The sequence below is a fragment of the Pipistrellus hanaki genome (genome assembly GCF_964339955.1).
Source record: "Pipistrellus hanaki genome assembly, chromosome: 12".
NCBI classification, from domain to species: Eukaryota; Metazoa; Chordata; class Mammalia; order Chiroptera; family Vespertilionidae; genus Pipistrellus; species Pipistrellus hanaki.
In genome coordinates this window covers 27,050,439-27,069,334 of record NC_140514.1, presented here as the reverse complement: position 1 = coordinate 27,069,334, position 18,896 = coordinate 27,050,439, and the positions used below count along the sequence as shown (strand labels likewise).

General features: G+C 45.7%; 1 protein-coding gene across 1 annotated transcript in view; it reads right to left on the bottom strand.

The window, feature by feature from the left end:
* The window catches only part of EML6 (EMAP like 6), a 194,250-nt gene extending 176,082 nt beyond the window's left edge, over positions 1-18,168 (bottom strand). Inside the window, exons 1-2 of the mRNA XM_084900797.1 lie at positions 17,945-18,168; positions 16,380-17,110 (exon numbers count right to left, since the gene is read on the bottom strand). Of these exons, the coding sequence (XP_084756923.1) occupies positions 16,380-16,576 (197 nt within the window). The 5' untranslated portion in view covers positions 16,577-17,110; positions 17,945-18,168. The remainder of the gene's footprint in view (positions 1-16,379; positions 17,111-17,944) is intronic.
* Between the last annotated feature and the right edge of the window lie 728 nt (positions 18,169-18,896).

The window sequence follows — 18,896 nt, the reverse complement described above, 5'->3', positions numbered from 1 at the left end:
TGAAAAATGTCTAAAGACTAGGCCAAGAGAAGCAGTTAGCTGTCAGGGTTTGCTCGTGAGAGGAAAAGATGGAACATTCACAAAATGACTTCTTCAGACAGAATCACATTTGGCAAAAATAACCAAGTCTGACAGAGTAATATACCAAGGTCGTAGGGAAACCGGTCCTCTTTGGGCCTGCTGCCTCTTGGTAATGCAATTCTGCAGAATATTATTGATAGTATATACAGTTGAAAGTGGGCATAGCTATGACCAGCAAAGTTCACCTCTAGATATCTTCCTCGAAGGATCCCTCCCCCCGCCCATATGTACAAGAGATGTGGTGTCCACCTCTGGGTAATTTTTTCTTTCTGGTCTTATTTTCAAAAGTTTGTTTAATGAGCATATCTACATCCTATATTGGAGGAAAAACAACTTCAAAAAAATAGCAAAATTGAGATTCTGTGAGGTTCACAACAACTCTAAGTACGCTGAGTAATTTAAACACAGTGTAACTAAAAAACACTGGGTTGCTAGACATCCTGAAAAATGATGACCTAGAATGTACTGGTCCTTAAGGTGGGAAAGAAGAAACAAATTTTTGACAGTATCCCCCAAGGTTAGTGGAAGCAGGAACCCTAATTCACGACATGAAGTATACATGTTTTTATCCTGGCCATTCTTCTAGAATATCCGCCACAGAAACTCTCTAGAAAGCATGAACTCTAAGGATGTCTGCTCCAGCATTGCTTGTGATAGTGGACAAGCTAAGTGCCCGTTAAAGGAATGCTGAGTCACAGAACAGAGACCGACATGACAAAATTCAAGAAGTTCAGGGGTTCTTCCGACAGTCACAGTAGGTGAACGCTGGTCTCTGAGCAATTCAATTCAACAAAAATGTATTGAGTGGTTTCCCCAGGCCAGGCTTTGTGCTGGGCATATAAGGACAATAGTGAACGGAAGAGAATGTAGCCCTTTAGCCAGAAGAAAAAAACAAACAACACAAAACCAGATTCTATGTTGTCCCAATTCAGGCTGGTCCTTATAAGATTATCCTATATATCCTATGTAATAAAACCCTAATATGCAAATCGACTGAACAGCAGAACAACCGATCGCTATGGCACGCACTGACCATCAGGGGGCAGACGCTCAACCCAGGAGCTGCCCCCTGGTGGTCAGTGCACTCCCACAGGGGAGCACTGCTCCTCCGAAGGCTGAGCTCATGCCTGGTGAGTGTAGCTGTGGTGGCGGGAGCCTTTCCTGCCTCTATGGCAGGTGGACATCCCCCAAGGAGGCCCAGACTGTGAGAGGGCACAGGCCCGGCTGAGGAACCCTCTCCCCCGACCCCTCCCCTACCCCAAACACCCCACCCCACTACAAGAATGTCATGCACTGGGCCTCTAGTTTTTAATAACACCACTAAGGCCTGGCTCAGTGGCTGAGCATCAACCTATGAACCAGGAGGTCATGGTTCAATTCCCGGTCAGGGAACATCCCCAGGTTGCAGGTTTGGGACATGCAGGAGGCAGGCAATCAGTGATTCTCTCTCATCATTTATGTTTCTCTCTCTCCCTCTTCCTTCCTCTCTGAATTCAATAGAAATATATTTTTTTTAAATAACACCCATAATTTTTGTTTATAGCTTCAACTAAGGGTCATTAAAAATTACACTTCCCAAAAGCATTGGGGTAAACTTTTGCATGAAAAGGAAATAAATCTTTATTGAATCTTTCTTTGGCACCATATAATCATGGTTTAGATAATTTCTTGTTATCTTACTGTTTACTTTTCCTGAGATTTCTGTCAAATAGCTATAATTTCCTTTTGATGGCTTGCCAAAAGTCAATAAACAATTTTACCCTTACTAGTGCAGTAAATTGCACTAAAAGGAATTGGTTTCCTCCAGAATTACTGAAACATTTTGTGCATATTAAAGTAAAATTGTCTTACCTATAAATTACAAAAAATTTAACCAGGCACAAAATTAGAAGAAGTAATAATAGTTCAGTTCTGTAATCCCAGTATTAATATAAAGTAGTAATCCTAGATAAACTTATATAATGTCATTATGAATAAACAAGATTAAAATAAGTATATTAATAGAAACAAAAACTATTCAGCATTCTTCCACATATGCTTCTATTTCTTTCATAATTTCACATACCTCAGGGATAAAGAACATGTCATAAAATCAATTCTGCTAAATAACATAGTATTTTTCTGCTTAGGGCCCAAATAAAATAAAACAAAGAGCCTTAAATAAATTTACTAAGTTCAAATCCCCCTTATAAGTACAATTTTTTCCTTGTCATTTTAGTCTTAAGTGGGAATTAAGTTCACTCATCGAGTGGGCTTCCAACATAACATGCTAGTTTTCTCATACCATAGTGACAGGCAAGGCTACAGCAGAAATGTTCATTTTGTTTTCTGTCGTTTCACAAAAGTTTGTTTAGTTCCTGAATCAGGATTTCGGAACCCCCGAACAAAGCTAATAATCTAAATTTTAAAAACATAGAGAGATCTTTGCGCTGGCTGGGTGGCTTGGTTGACTGGAGTGTCATCCCATATACCACAAGGTTGCAGGTCTCTCTCTCTCTCTCTCTCTCTCTCTCTCTCTCTCTCTCTCTCTCTTTGTCTCTCTCTATCTCTCCCTCTCTTTTTCTCTTTTTCTCTCTCTCTCTCTCTCAAAATCAGTTAACGTAGCCTTGGGTGAGGATTAAAACAAAAATAGAGATTTTTAAGGCCTCATTGTAAACTTGCAGTGTTCTGAATTCCTGTCTTCTTTTAGTATGTATTTTCTGGCTACCTATTTTCACTTACTACTACCCAAACATCAGCCTGGCAGACCTTTAAGCACACTGACTGTGAGGAGAAGGGTGGCCTCTGCACATCCGCTCCTGTTGCGGTCACGAAGGGTGCGGGGCTGCTTCGGACACGTGCAGACTGCGCACTCAGAGCCACTGCCCACGGGGGTCCAATTATGAAAACAAGGGAAGCATTTGATCCACCAACACAGGGGAGACGTGTGGCAAGGTTCTGAAATCAGTATGATTTACACGTTACCACATTTACCAAACATGTTGCCTATCCCCTGAAGACTTAATAAAGTCTCTTTTTTAAAAATCCTACAGTTAAAATCCCTAGGAATGCGTGAGGGAGAAGGTCAGGGATTGGTGTTCACGCCACATGAGCACAGGCTGGAGGAAACATGCGGCCTCCGGCGTGCACACAGTACAGGAGAAGAGTCATTTAGACATCCAGCAGCTGACAACCTGGAGCCACGCTAGGACGTCTTCTAGCGACTGCCTCCCGGACATGGCACCTCTGTGTCACCTCTGGGGGTATGCTGCTGCTCAATGCTTTCATCGGTTTATTGCTGGGAACGTGATTTCCACCTTTTTTGTGGCACTCAGAAGGAAAAAGCTAGCTGCTGAATTAGCATCTGAGATTCAGGAGAAGGTTAGATGAAACTGGAACACGTGTGGAATTAAATATACCTAGAAACAGATCATCATTTTCTATCTATAAAATAACAAAAAAATACTATCACTTAAAGAGAAAATCTGTTCTGAAAAAACTAAGCTCTGAATTAGGTGAAATTTGAGCCTGCAATTTTTTTGCAGTGACAGTCAGTCCACAAGGATTAACAGCTACAACAAAATAACCCGTTTTCCTTTCCTTTTCCTCTTCTGTCGTTTTCCCTCCCAAAGGCATTTAAACAGAATGCTGTGTGCATCTTGAAAAGAAATAATCAGTCCTTATAAAACCAGCTGAAATCACAAGCCTGTCCTTAGGAAAATAATACGGTGGGTTTTCAAAACCTCTGATTTGTTGCTCCATTAAAGCAGATATGCCTCTTGGTTAAGATAGTTGGGAGAGTAAGAGACACAATTGCTCAACTTGCACCTTCATTCATATTCCCTACCGGAACAGATGGCATCGTGAGGGCGCCTAATCTCCCAGAATAGGTGACTCAAATCTTCCAGCTATCAAGAAGTGCTTTGTGCCGGAACCGGTTTGGCTCAGTGGATAGAGCGTCGGCCTGCGGACTGAAGGGTCCCAGGTTGGATTCCTGTCTGGGGCATGTACCTTGGTTGCGAGCACATCTCCAGTGGGAGGTGTGCAGGAGGCAGCTGATTGATGTTTCTAACTCTCTATTCCTCTCTCTTCCTCTCTATAAAAAGTCAATTATATATATATATATATATATATATATATATATATATATATATATATATATATACCTGTGTGTGTGCGTGTGTGTGTGTGTGTGTGTGTGTGTTTTGTGCCCAACTGGTGTGGCCCAGTGGTTGAGCATCAACCTGTGAGGTTGAGCATTGATCTATGAACCAGGAAATCACGGCTCAATTCCTGGTGGGGGGTGTGCAGAAGGCAGTCAATTGATGATTCTCATCACTGATGTTTCTTCTCTCTCTCTCCCTCTCCCTTCTGTCTCTGAAATCAATAAAAACATATTTGAGGGGGGGAAAAAGATGGAACCTGGACAGGGAAAGAAAACTGTGTGTGTGTGTGTGTGTGTGTGTGCATTTATATACACCTATCTATATTTCTATGGGTAACATTTTTAATTACAGATTGGGGGGAGGGGGGGTGCTATGATCAGACGTAATGAATCTGAATCTTTAGGAGTGGGCTCATAAACCTGTATTTGTTTAATGTTTAGCCAGGTTTTCAAAGAGAGGACTGACCAGGGGAGTGATAGTGGGGGCAGAAAGACTAGTTAGGAGGCTACTCTACTAATCCGGACAAAAGTTAACAGAGCTGTGGACCAGGGCGGAAGCAGCAAGACAGAGAGGTCACGATCAGCTGTCCTTGGGGCCAACTGGATAACAGAGATGGAGAGGGAAGCAGTGGCAGGCACTCCGTGTCTCCTGCTCAGAGATCTGTCATTGCTGTGGCCTGAACACTGTCATTCACACAGGAAGCACTGAACAGGTTTATTTAATGGAACATCTTCTCGCTTTTCTCCTATAGATTATATAAAAACCCAAGTGACATTCTGGAAAGAAAATAATTATGAAACATCCAAGAATTCATATCTCTTCCTTATATTTTTATCATAGAGACTAAAAAACTGGATGCTACTCAAGACAAGAAAGATGACTTGTGAATTCCCTGTCAGCAGGCCAGGCTCTCACAGGGCTGAACGTGGCCTGGCCGACGTGATTGTGTCTGTGAACGCCGAGCATGCAGAAGAATAGAGCTGGAAGGCTTTTTACCAAGAAGCAACCTCTGTAACCATGTCTCCCATTGTCCAGAGCAAAAGAGAGCTACAGTCGGCTGGAGATAAGTCATTAAGCTGAGATGACTGCTTCCTATCACTGCAGCATAAAACTCACTGGCGCATGAGCAAAATACATAAAGGGACTGTAGGAAGAAAAGGGAAGCTAAAAGAAAATGACCCTTGGAATTCTAACTGCTATAACACAACGTTTAAAACCCAGAGAAAAGTACAATCCAGAGGAAAATAATAATTCCTAGCGTTAATGTAGCAAAGGCAATTCACCCAATGACCTTCTCCTTGCTAAATCCACAGGGCACCTTCCAGACTTCCCGGCTATTAGGATATGCCCTATTGCTACTGTTGGAGGTCTCCCTGACGCCCTCTCTGCTCCTGGCCTCCAGGGCATTCCACTCTTCTGGTTTTCCTCCTACCCCTCTGACTGGTCCCATTTTTCACAAGCACCTCTTTCTCTGCTGATCTCCTAAAAGTTCACCTTCCTCAAAATGCTAGCCCTTGGTGGGAAGGGATCAACCAAAGAACGTATATACACATATGCATAAGGATACAGACAATAGGCTGGTAAAGACCTGGGGTCGGGGTGAGGGCAGGGGACATACATTATACTTTCAACAATAATGATTTAAAAAAAAATGCTAGCCCTGGCCTCTTCTCTTTCCTCCATAAGCTGTCTAGGTCCATGGTCAGCACACTGCGGCTCATGAGCCACATGCAGCTCTTTGGCCCCTGGAGTGTGGCTCTTCCACAAAAGACCACGGCCTGGGTGAGTCTATTTTGAAGAAGTGGCGTTAGAAGAAGTTTAAGTTTAAAAAATTTGGCTCTCAAAAGAAATTTCAATCGTCGTACTGCTGATGTTTGGCTCTGTTGACTAATGAGTTTGCCCGCCACTGGTCTAGGTTATCTCAGTCACTCCTAACACTCTCACTACAACTCCCACAGCGCTCTTCCTGAGCAAGAAGACCCATATAAATGTATAATCACGTCTTGCATGTCCCACAGACATTTCCATCTAAATATGTTCAAAGCTGAACTTATCACCCCCTGACCTTGAACCTGCTCCCCATTCTATTTCAATGAATGATAACCACCATCCAACCAGAAACATGGCCCTACCTTACATCCCCTTCTCCCCCACCCCTATTTCCAAACAATCATCAGGAACCTAGAATCTCCAGAATATTCTCATTACTTTCCTTGCGTGCTGCCATAATGGTCTCACACCTGGAATACTTCAGGTGCCTCCAGACTTTCTCTCCAACAATCCATTATCTACATGGCAGCCCAAGGGACAGCCCAGAGTTTAAATAATATAATGATGCTCCTTTTCCGGAAGGTCCTCTCTGACCGCCACCCCCTCCCATGAATAGGCGAGGCGTATGTCTTGTGGCTTTCGGACATCTTGGGCTAACAATGAGAGAACGGAACACGCCATATCCAGCTGCTCATTTACGAATATTGCCCTTATAAGTTCCTTGAGAGGAGGTACATATTATTCACTGTTGGGTTTTCAGTGCCTGCCTAGCACAGTGCATGACACATAGGACACTCAAGAAATCTTTGTGGCTTCTTAACTTAATGATCCATTTTACATTAAGGCTCAAAAGATCAACTCAGTTGGTTTTGTAAGACCAAGCTGGATAGTCATGTGTGCTGAAGGCAAATGCTAGCCTGCAGTCAGAGGAAATAAAAGCATCTATTATCCAGGGAGAAGTGGAGATGTGAGTCCCCGTGATACATAGGAACACTTGCAAGAAAAAGAAACAGGGAAAAAGACCAGCTGCCTGTTTACCGTGCAGGGCCTGAGAGGCCAGCCATCCTCCTCCCTATAATTGAGTCCCCAAAGATTCTCATCACCTTATGATCCTTGTGCCTTACCCTGATTCTCAGCAGACTTAGACTAATTCTCAGACCAGCCTATTTCTATTTCCGCCTCCTATCTCTGGCCAGTCCAGGGAAAGCTTCTTTCTGCAGGGAGACAGAGCTGGCCTGTCCCTCCCTCCTTCATGCCGATGGGAAAGGGAGTGGCAGAGAACCAGATGGCAATCCTGGAAGCTTACAATTTCTGGGTTGGAGCCATCCAGGTGCCTGCCTCCCATTGGGGGAAGAAAGGAAAGGGCTGATAAAGGAGTAGAGTTTGAGGAACACCCTCTCTGATCACACCCTCTACTTTCTATACCACCTTCACCCACTCATTTGTCTCCAGCAGCAAGGCTGAAGGCTGAAAATTCATTCTTAAAAAACAGGAATCTTTGGGAGTAAACAAAGGTATATAGACTATTGCTGGTCCCTAAGCTAGCAGTTACTAAATTCTGCACTGGCTCCTCAAAGTATAAGTGGTTACATTCTTTAAATATATAAAAATCTATTTATCCTTCATATGATCTAACAGCATCTTCACAAACATGGGATAGAAACCAAGGCCTCGGGTTTTTATTACTTTTAGGTTAATTGTTTTTTAAAAATACATTTTTATTTAATTTAGAGAGAGAGAGAAAGGGAGAGAGAGAGAGAGAAACATCGATCGGCCTCCTCCCGCATGCACCCCAGTGGGGGGATTAAGCCCTCAACCTGGGCATATGGCCTGACTGGGAATTCAACCAGTGATCTTTCTGTGCACAGGACAATGCTCAATCAACGGAGCCACACAGGCCAGGGTTGGGTTAAACTTTTTAATGATTGTTTCCATTTCTAGGTCCCCGAATATTCAGTATTTTTTATATGAGAGGAATGGACACCCTGCTAGAGAAATTCAAAGGCTATAGATGTCCAAGACAATTCAATGGGGAAAGAATAGTCTTTTAAACAAATGCTGTTGAGACAACTGGATTTCCACATGCAAAAAAATGAAGTTGGAACCCCTACCTCACACTATATATAAAAATGAACTCAAAATAGATCAGCCTAAATGTCAGAGGCTAAAACTATAAAACTCTTAGAAGAAAACATGGAAATAATCTTCATGACCTTTGATTAGGTGATGATTTCCTAGCTTTAACACAAAAAGGATAAGCAACAAAAATAAATAAATAAATTGAACATCAGCAAAATTTAAAACTTTTGTGCCTCAAGAAACACCATCAAGAAAGTGAAACAACAACTCACTAAATGGGAGAAAATATTTGCAAATAATATAGTCAAATAAAACACATTGACAATATATAAAAAACTCTCAGAACTTAAAAAAAAAAAAAAAAAAGACAAATAAACCAAATAGAAAATGGGCAAAGTATTTGAATGGACATTTTCTCCAAAGAAGATATATAAATGTATTCATAAAAACTGATCAATGTTATTAGTCTTTAGAAAAATACAAATTTAAACTACATGATGCTTAGCTGGTTTGGCTCAGTGGATAGTGTTGCCCCACAGACTGAAGGGTCCCGGGTTCAATTCTGGTCAAGGGCATGTACTTGGCTGCAGGTTTGATCCCCAGCCCTGGATGGTAGGTACACATGCAGGAAGCAATCAATTGATGTACCTCTCTCACATCGATACCTCTCTCTCTCTTTCTCTCTCTCTCTCTCTCTCTCACTCCTCCCTCCACTCTCTCTAAAAATCAATGGAAAAATATCTATGGGTAGAGATTAATAATAACAACAACAACAAAAACCACATGAGCTACCACTTCACACTCAGTAGGATAGCAGCTATAATCAAAGAGACAGACAACAACAAGTGTTGGTAAGGATGTGAAGGAATTCAAACTCTGACACAATGCTGGTGTGGTGATAAAACTGTTTGGCTGTTTTAGAAGACAATTTGGCAGTATTTCAAAATGTCAAACCACATAATTCAGCAATTCATCTCCTAGGTACATGTCTGCACAAAGTCTGTGGACATACTCTTCCAATGACACATGGACTGACTTGCCTGTCCAAGGCCTGGCTGGTTCTTTCCATAGGAGAAGGAACAGTAGGCTATGTGCCAACTTAATTTAAATGAATGATTCTATTCATTTAAGAATATAATAAATATATGGGTTATATATATTATTCAAAGTCTATTTCACTTGTGGGCTATATTTTTGGGTTGAAAGAAACACTATATAGCTCTGAAACATATCAATGAGATCCCTAAAGTCTTGCTGAGTAGCGTGGTCTGTGAACCAGCATCAGCATCCCTTGGGAGCTGTTTAGAAATGCAGCATGTCAGGTCTCACCCTTGACTTACTGACTCAGTGCAGAGGTGACCCCTATGCACAATGATACTTGAGAATAACTATCTGCTCATAAATACTTTAATTACATTCAAGACAAATCCACGTATGACAAACTCAAGTGAAATCTACAGGAGGAGCCTGACTACTGAAGACGTGTAGTCCACTGGTTGAAGGATGGCTTTCCATGCGGCTCCAATCTATTGGGGAAGTGTCAGTCCCAGAAGCAGAGGCAGCAAGTCAGCCTTCCCAGCTGCTTCCTCTTTCTCTCTGGAGGCAATAATGTCACCTACCTGGCAAAAGTGGTCAGATCCGCCCTCTAGGGCAGCCCCACCTACAGATGTTGCTATGGGGGTCCCGGGTTCACTTCACCACAATATAATCTATACATTCAAACTGACCGTTGGCGGTGAGCCCAATATCATTCTTTACAGGAGAGTATATACCAGGGCAATGTTTTTCAAGCTTCAAAACAACCCATTATATGGTAACCATGTTTTTAAAGTAAAAACATGGTCACATATTTAGAATTTAAAAGAGGCCTATAATACGACAAGAACAAGGGCACCCATGGCAGTAACTGAACAAAGTATTTGTGACTGTCCTGGGAAATGGAGGACATAGGGTGCCATAACCCGCGAGGCATTAATCACCTGGATGAGAATTCCAATGACCTTGGTCTTTCTCTGGGTACCTACGCCAGAAGTTGGGGCGTACCAAGTTCTTTCCCACCCTGGTGCCTTTGCCCGTGACCTCTCCTCTACCACAGCAGCCTCACGTATCTGTCCCTTCTCATCCTTCAGGTCTCAGCTGAAATGCCATCTCCATAGAGAGCTGCTCTGGAAAACCTTATCTAAGGTAGCTCCCATACCCCCACCCAATCCAGTTCCTCTCTATAATGATTCGCTTTTTAGTATTAATCACAATGATGTTCACCTTTTTTTTTTTTCTTTTCTTGTTCATTCATTACCGGTCTCCCAGCCCAGAACGGGGGCGGGAACTCAGTCATGTTCACTGTTGTACGCCCTGCACCAGGTACGTTCTAGATGTGAAATGAGTCTTTGATGAATAAGCAAATGAGAAAGAATAATATGTACTCAATTTAGAGAATACATCTTAACAAAAATGAGCAAACACTCTATAGTTTACTAAGATCATTTAAGGAACAGACTATAACCTTCCCTCAAAACCTTTCACTTCACTGCACTTGCCAATGAACAGGGAGATCCAATAGACAGTAGATGATATCACTGAGTGACGTTGCTTAAATCTCTTTCCCTCTCAGAGCCCTACCTATAAAATGAGAAGATGATATCCCAGTGTTGGATAAGAGGGGGATTCAATAAGATGGCTACATATACAGTCTGCTACAGAGCAGGCACTCAACGCAGTGTGGGTTTGATTCTCTATAGTTATGTTCCCCAATTTCAGACTCATCAGGGGAAGAAAGAACATGAAACCACATCTCCAGGCCTTCAGGTGAACCTGTTTGCCCAACACTCCAGGCCCAAGTTAGGCCCCTCTCTCAAAAGTAAAAAATAAATAAATAAATAAATAAATAAATAAATAATTATATTTGCAGCAACAGATTATTTTAGCTATGTTACAATTGAGATATTTCTTAAATGTTTTAGGTGATCATTGCTTCATTGTTTCAAGTCATTGATGATCTTCCATGATGAACTTGAATGTGGTTTCATTTCTAGAATGCAATCTGCTTCAAATACTCTCAATGAGAGCACGGGATTGATGAACAGAATTACAAGGAGCAACTAGCTCACTAAGTTCTGGTTAGAAACAAGGCACAGCAGTAGGAACCACCGTGATTAAGAAAAATAAGAGAGTCTGTAAAGCAGTGAAGCAATGACTTTGGGCTCTGGAATCAGAGCGACTGGGGTTCCAATGCTCATTCTACATTCTTCTATTTAGTGACCCACAGGCAAGATCCTTAACCTTTCTGTGCCTTGCTTTCTTCACCAATAAACTGGGGCTAACAACAGTGCCAACACCATGGAGCTGTGAAAAGGGTGATGAGATGGATCTGTACACACACTGAACAGTGAATCTGCACTCAGAAAGTGCTGCCTCTGGTTATTAAATTCATTCTCAGCCTCGGGATCTTACATACATTTACAAATGAAAATACTCAGAATGAAAGAGTGGCACTAAGTGATACATATTAAGTGAGCAGCATTGGCCTTGTAAGATGCAGGACCTCAGGAGTGCAAGGTCTCCCTTTATCTAAGGACGGTCAAGGTCGCAGGGGAGAGGTAAGACTGAAGCAGATGGGACCATGCAGATGTGGAGACAAACAGGCCCCTGTGGTGAACACTTAATATTTGCCGAACACTGCGGGCACCTCCAAAAGCTAGAGAGCAGATACCTTTAAACCCATATTTTATAGATGAGAAGTTGTTTCATTGGTAACAGCTCAGACTCACAGAGGTTTAGTAATTTCCCCCAACTCATCCAACCAGGGGTAGATGTAGTTTGTTCAAAATCAGGTCTCTCTGACAGCAAAGTCCATCTCTCACCACGATGCCACTGGGTGGGGAGGGGGCACAGGGGAAGGAGGAGGAAGGAGGAAATAAAGCACTCTAGCACAAGGTAGGAGAGAAAAGAGTGATCTTACTATATGGCAAGTGGAGAGCAAACAATGTATGATTTTAAAAAAGAAAGGGTCCAGCCGGTGTGGTTCAGTGGTTGAGCATTGCCCTAGCAACTAAGAGGTCGTGGTTTGATTCCCAGTCAGGGCTCGGGCTCGATCCCCTGTGGGGGGTGTGCAGTAAGCACCGATCAATGATTCTCTCTCATCATTATTGATTCTATCTCTCTCTCTCCCTATCCCTTCCTCTCTGAAATCAAATAAAAGTATATTTTAAAAAAGAAAATGAAAGAAAGTAAAAATGAGGGTAGAAGGGTGGGTTATGACCAGAAAGAACAGAAAGCTAAGGAATTTGAACGTCAGCCTATGGGGAATAAGGACGCATTGTTCTGGCCCTGGCCAGTGTGGCTCAGTTGGTTGGACATTGTCCTGTGCAATGAAAGGTGGCCAGTTCGATTCTGTCAGGGCAAATGCCTGGACTCAGCTCGATCCCTGGTGGGGCCTGCAGGAGGCAGCCGATGGATGTTTCACTCTCACATCAATGTCTTTCTCTCTCTCTCTCTCTCTCTCTCTCTCTCTCTCTCTCTCTCTCTCTCTCTCTCTCTCTCCCTCTCTTTCTCTCTTTCTCTCTTTCTTCTCTTCTCTTTCCCCTATTCCCCCCGCCAGCATCCCTTCCTCTATCTCTTAGAAAATATCAATAAAAATAAAATTTTTAAAAGGAATCATTGTTTTGTTTTTGATATATGTGTCTGTTTTTAATTGAGTACTATTACTGCCACTACTAAGCGCATTTAATGAGCCCCATGCAAAACCATTTGCATTCGTTCTTTTTAACAGTTACAGCTATGCAATATAGGCATTGTTATCCCTATGTCACAAATAAACAAGGCCCTGAGAGGTCAAGCCACTCACTCAGATGCCTTCAGTAAAAGACAGATGGGGGTTCATACTGAGTGTGTGCGAAGTCAAAGCCAGTGCCCTTTCTCCTGAAACAGGACTGCAGAAAAACCACCCTTGGTATGGAGAGCTAAAACGTAGGAGAACATGGAGCCAGGGAACTAGTCAGAAGCAATCCAGAGATCCGCGGCGGGGATGATAAATGTCTCCACTGAGCCACTGTGGAAATGGAAGGGAGGTGACGGGGAGCACATGTGTTCATGACCTTTCCTTTCATTCACTCCATTTCTCTGTCATGATCTGCTGCTACCTGAAGTAGAAGCCAAGTTAGCTACTATCCCAGGCTCTGACTGTCCTTGCCTTCAAGCCCTGATCTGAGTCCTGTTATTCACTCAACAGCAAACAATATTACCAGGGCTAAATATGGCGTCATCCTCTAATCTGTTATCTGCACTGAGAAATAATCATTCAAGAGAATAAAACTAAGCCTCCACACCCAGTAAATCACATCCCAATAGATCACATCACGTTTCACATATCTACAACTTGCTAAAAACCTGACTTAAACAAGTAGTCTGCTAAGTCAGGAGGACACATGCTGAGCTCTGCCAAATCCTACCATTATCATGGTTCATCCTGATCTCAGAGGCCACACGGTTTTATAAAATCCCCCAGGTATCTATTTGGGGGAGGGGGGCTGCTTTCTAGACAATATTCTAGGGAAAGTAGCACAATAAAGAAAGCAGTAGGAAATGTATGCACCGTGAATATATCTTTCAAACTAATACAAATGCTGACTGGACAGTTACTTCCATTATCTCATTTAATGAACTCAAGACTTAGAAGTTTTAGCATTCCTCCCCCACCCCCACCCCCACCCCCCCAAAAAATACACTTGTACTAAAACCTTGGTTATAGTCCTTCTCTTTCAATGACAAATTTCAATATTTTAAGTGGAAATTCAGTAGTGTAGCTAGGATATACAGTTGAAATTCATAAAGATGAGAGTACAATTGTCCTAGCCACACACACACACACACACAGTTAATACATAAATATTCCCAACATTTTACAATATTGATTTCAAACATCTAATATGTTTCTGAGATGAAAAGGATACAAGAAATGGCACTAGAGACTCACATTCTAAGGATAAAAATAAAGAAGGAAGATTTACATGTATAAGATAAAGTGAAATCTTAAAAAGCATAAACATTCTAATTTTGCAGCTACTGCTTGCATAATGATCTGTGGTTTGTGTTTTTTAACCTGTTGGAGTTCATTGTATTCCTATGTACAAAGACATACATGCACACTAAAGCATCCTGCTCACCCTATGCACGCTCAGACCAACCAAATATGGAACATTTAGCAATAAAGTCCTTTCTCTGAAGGCATGCGTACTACTATGTCACTATTCCGTGTAAATATATAACAACCTTAATAAACAGACCAGACGTTAAGTTGATTTTTTTCCCCCCTTCATCAAGTGGGGCTCCCTGCAAATCCAGTCATACAAAAAATTTCATTCATCTTTTCTTCAAATCTGAGTGTTTCTTTACGCCAGATAGCATCACATCCCCACTAGTCCAGCTGCCAGTCACAGCAGCAACGTACTGCAACTCCACCCTTTTCCCACCTTCAGTCTCAATAGTGCGTTTCATTTTTTTTTTTTTTCCTTTATAGAAAAATTAGGTTAGGAGTTCAAATCCTCAAAGTGAACTGTCACATAAACACGATTTAACCCCAGGGAATTCTCTGTTTCATGGCCACTCCCCCCCCACCCCCCCACCCCCTGGTGTGATGGAAAGCACTGCATGAAGAAAGAGCAAAATCATAATGGGTTTAAATGTTTAAACATCTGACCTTTTCACGAGTCACTGCTAATCGCTTGCACCTGTGCCTTTAACAATCAGCCTGGCAATTAGAAAAGGAAAATCCCCGGGACAGAACTAGTAGGGATGCCCCAATCACAGCTATTGCCACTTCCGGGAGAGAGGAAAAGCTATTTTGTCATTATGTGACATGAAGGAAGTTTTACATTAGTTCCACCAAATCCTGAGAACAATAGAGCTCCTTGTACTTAAAATCTGCATTTTTTTAAAAGTCAAGATTTAAAAAAAAAAAAAAAAAAAAAAAAACTATATCTTTCTATCTCTTCAAATATTAAGTTTTGACTGCATTTTTCAAATTTAGGTCTCAGGTAGGGTGGGGGGGGAGGAGAGGATGGAGGGAAAGGCTCCAGAACAAGCACAATACTCAAGGCAGGGAGGGGAGCTAGTCTTTAAAATCATTTCTCCCGGGGAGATAGTAAGACCGTTCACCTTACACCACTTAACCGTTTACTTCCTTAGGAAAGGCAAACGTGGAGCACAAGTGGAAACATCCTGGAAATGGGATGGAAGTGGTTATGCATCAGTGAGCACACACACACACACACACACACACGCTTGGAAGGTTCAAATGTGATCTGTCAGTTGTCAGTCCGTCCTCGGCAAGTCATTTCCCTGTGGGCTGAGGCCCCCACATCCCGGGAACCTTCCCTAACCGCCCGTGGCTGGAAGGGATTCCCTGTGAGCAAGCAGCATCTGGACCACACCTCTGGGCAGGCACGAAGCCGACAAGGGCTGGAGGGATGGTGGCTGCTCCCAAGAAGGACAGGGTTAGTGACCAAACTATGTCCCTCTGCCAATTCCTAGGGAGAACCCCGAAAACGGGTCCTGTGCATCCCAGCGTGCTCCTGTCCTCAGTCCTGGCCATACCAGATGTTGGTCATCCTGTGGGCTGCCTGAGAAGATGCTGTGGTCCAGCAGCTGCCGGCCTGTGACAACCTCAGCCATGTCCTGGAAGCATCCCTCGGGCGTATACATGAGCTTTTAGGCACTAACATGCTGCCACGTGAAACCTCAAGAGAACAAACTCCCCACCCACTGCAGAAGACATGTCCCCAGTTTCAAAGCATCTGGGATGAAGATCCCAAATTACCTGTAGCAAAATTTTCTTTTAGATTTTTTTTTTAAGTCCTCTAGCTTGCTGAGGAACCTACTGAGACACCTCCCCAAGATGATACCCACAGCTCAGGTCGTTTACCTACATTTACCTAGTTAGCGAGGGGAGGAGACGGGTTTGACAGTTACCCTTCCACTTGTAGCAAGAACGAACCACCAAAAAAAAAAAAAAAAAAAAAAAGCATCCGGACACTGGACTCCCTGGAGATGCAAAGCCCTCCGAGGAGGACAGGGAACTCTCCCTCCCACCCTGCACCCCAGCACCCCAAGCACCCCAGCCCTCTTGCTGCCCTGGCTCCGGAGCCAGCAGCCCTTCGGCTACTCCATGCGGCTCCGGAGAACATCCTGGGCGCCCGGGGGGATGGGGGGTGTGATCCCAGGAAAGCCCGGGGGATCATCCTCCCCCTCCTCACCCCTCCAGCTTCCCCCCCCCCCCCCGCACCGGGAAGCCCCCCCTCCCCTCCTGACCTGATGATGTCGTCGTTGTGCCCCAGGAAGAACCTCTGGCTGTGCTCGCGGGTGTTGTAGACCACACCGACGCCGGCCACGAAGTAGACCACCTCCTTGCCGGCCGTGTAGTACAGGTTGTTGCGGCACTGGTGGCCCCGGTACCCGTACACCCACTCCAGCCGCAGCTGGCCGCGGGGAGCCGTCCGCTCCGCCATGATCCGCCGGCCCCGCGCGCCCCCCGCGCGCCGGCTGTGTCCTCGCCGAGGTCCGGGCCGCGGGGGACCCGCCGGGGCTCAGTGCGCCGCGCCGGGCGCCGCTTCCCGCGGCGACGCGCACACACCGCCCCGCGCGCCGGGCGCCACCATCATCCGCCGCCAAAGCCGCCGGAGACGAGCCGCCGCCGCCGCCGGTGCGCGGCCCCGGACCCGCCGGGCGCCCGGCTCCGCTCCGCCCGCCGAGGGAGAGGCGTCCGCCGTCCGCCGAGGCGCTGGCCCCGCGCGCGCACGCCTCACTGCACCTGCAGGCGCCGGCCCGCGGGAGAGGCGCCTGGGGGGGCCGCCGCGCCTTGTAAAGCGGGGACCCGCATCGCGGAGTGCTGATTTACCCAGTTCCCTCTCGCCCTGAAGTTTGCGGTGCGCGGGGGCCGCCCGGCAGGCGGCGCGGGGTCTATTCCGTGACAGCTGTGATTTGACAGGGAGCCCGGCTAGGCTGTGCCATCGCCATCCTCGGGTCCGACACCGATGGACTGTCTATATCCAAAATGCAAGAGCGAGGGAGAAAGGAATATATATATATATTGCGTAAGTCACCCAGTCCAATAAAATTATCCACAAACTATAAGTTTTTATTATTATTATTATTATTATTATTATTGTTAATTGTCAACTACTCCTTTCATCCTCCAGACTCATCTCCTTAATAATATGATGCTGGCTGGCTGGATTTGAAAGAACATTTGCTGTTTTCCCAGGAAGCCAGGGTGAATATGCAATGATCATTTTTGATAGGATTTGAAAGAACATTTGCTTTTTTCCCCCCAGGAAGCCAGGGTGGATACGCTACAACATTAGTTGTTATGTATGTGCTTAACATTCATACCCTCCGTGAACCCTCCCTTGGCCGGGAACACCCTACAGAACTTAGCGGTTCTTACGAACCACCAACTCCACCTGCAAGCGCCATAAAAGATGTTTCTGAATCGGAGGAAACGAGACACGAGTGCAGCGGTTGGCAGGAGCGCTTCACCCACGAAAACCTGAATCATTAACAAGTGGCAAAAATGGGGTGTGTGCCTCTCCCCAGGGAGGTCTGCGCTCCCTGGGCACGGGATCCCGCGGGCTCAGGGTCGCGCCTCCGGCCCCGCGTGGGGCGGGGACCCCGCGAAAGCCCGGGGGACCGCGGGCCCCCCACACGCACGCACACGCACGCGCACACACGCGCGCGGGCATTGGCCGCCGCGGGTCCCGGGGATGCCAGTCCCCGGGGACACCCCGGCCCCCAGCACCGCCGCCCCGTGGCCTGCGGGGCTCCCACACCCGGTCCAGCCTCTCCCTCAGAGCATCCCGCCTCTCTCCGCCTCTAACCTCTGCTCCGAGCCGGGGGGCCGCCACGGGCGAGCGGAATCCTCTGCCTGCCCTGGTCCCCTCCTCCCCGCCTCCCGCACCCGAGGTTGGGCTTCGTCACTGGACGCAGTGGAGACGGGCTCCTCATCTAACCCGGGCTCAGGAGGCGGGGCCCCGGAGCCGCCTTCGGGAACCCTGGCGGCGGGTTACTAGGCTGGATCGCTGCACTTGGAAACCTCGGCGATGCACCGGGGCTCCGGGGCTCTGGGGCTCCGGGGCCAGTCCCTCCCGCTCCAGGATCAGGGTGCCCTCTTCCCCGATGCATTCTGGGAAGTGTAGTCCCCTGAACGCCAGCTCAGCCCGTGGAGCTCGCGCAGCCAGGCCACAAGTCCCAGGATTCCTCGCGCCCAGAGGGGACCGCAGAGAGGCCGCTAGGGCGTCCTTGGCACCTGCGGTTCTCCCGCTGAGCAGAGGCAGCCGCACCTGCGGCGACCCCCTGCCAGCGCTCAGCGTTTCCTGCTGACAAAGGTGGCCTGCGTTTGCATCTGTGGGAAAGAGCAATGGCGTTGGAATAGAGACAATCTCTTCCGCCCATCCTGAGAGTTTTCTTCTGCACCAATCCCTGAGGGTTACCATAGCCGATTCAAGCCCAAATTTATTTCCCACTTCAGTTTTCCAATTCCATTCAGATGGGGTTTGTTCTGTTAAACTGCAGGTCTGCCAGGTTTAAAGAAAATGCTATGTAAGAACCAGCGCCTTCCCATGAGCCGCCTCCTAAGTTAGAGGATGTGGGTAACTATATATATAAAACTCTAATATGCAAATAGACCAAACATCCGGTCACTATGATGTGCGCTGACCACCAAGGGGCGCACACGGAACATGGTGGGTGTCAGCAGCAGGCAGCAGATCATGGAACATGGTGGTGGCGGCCACAGCAGGATGGTGGAGCAGGTGAGCAGGGGTTCCAGAC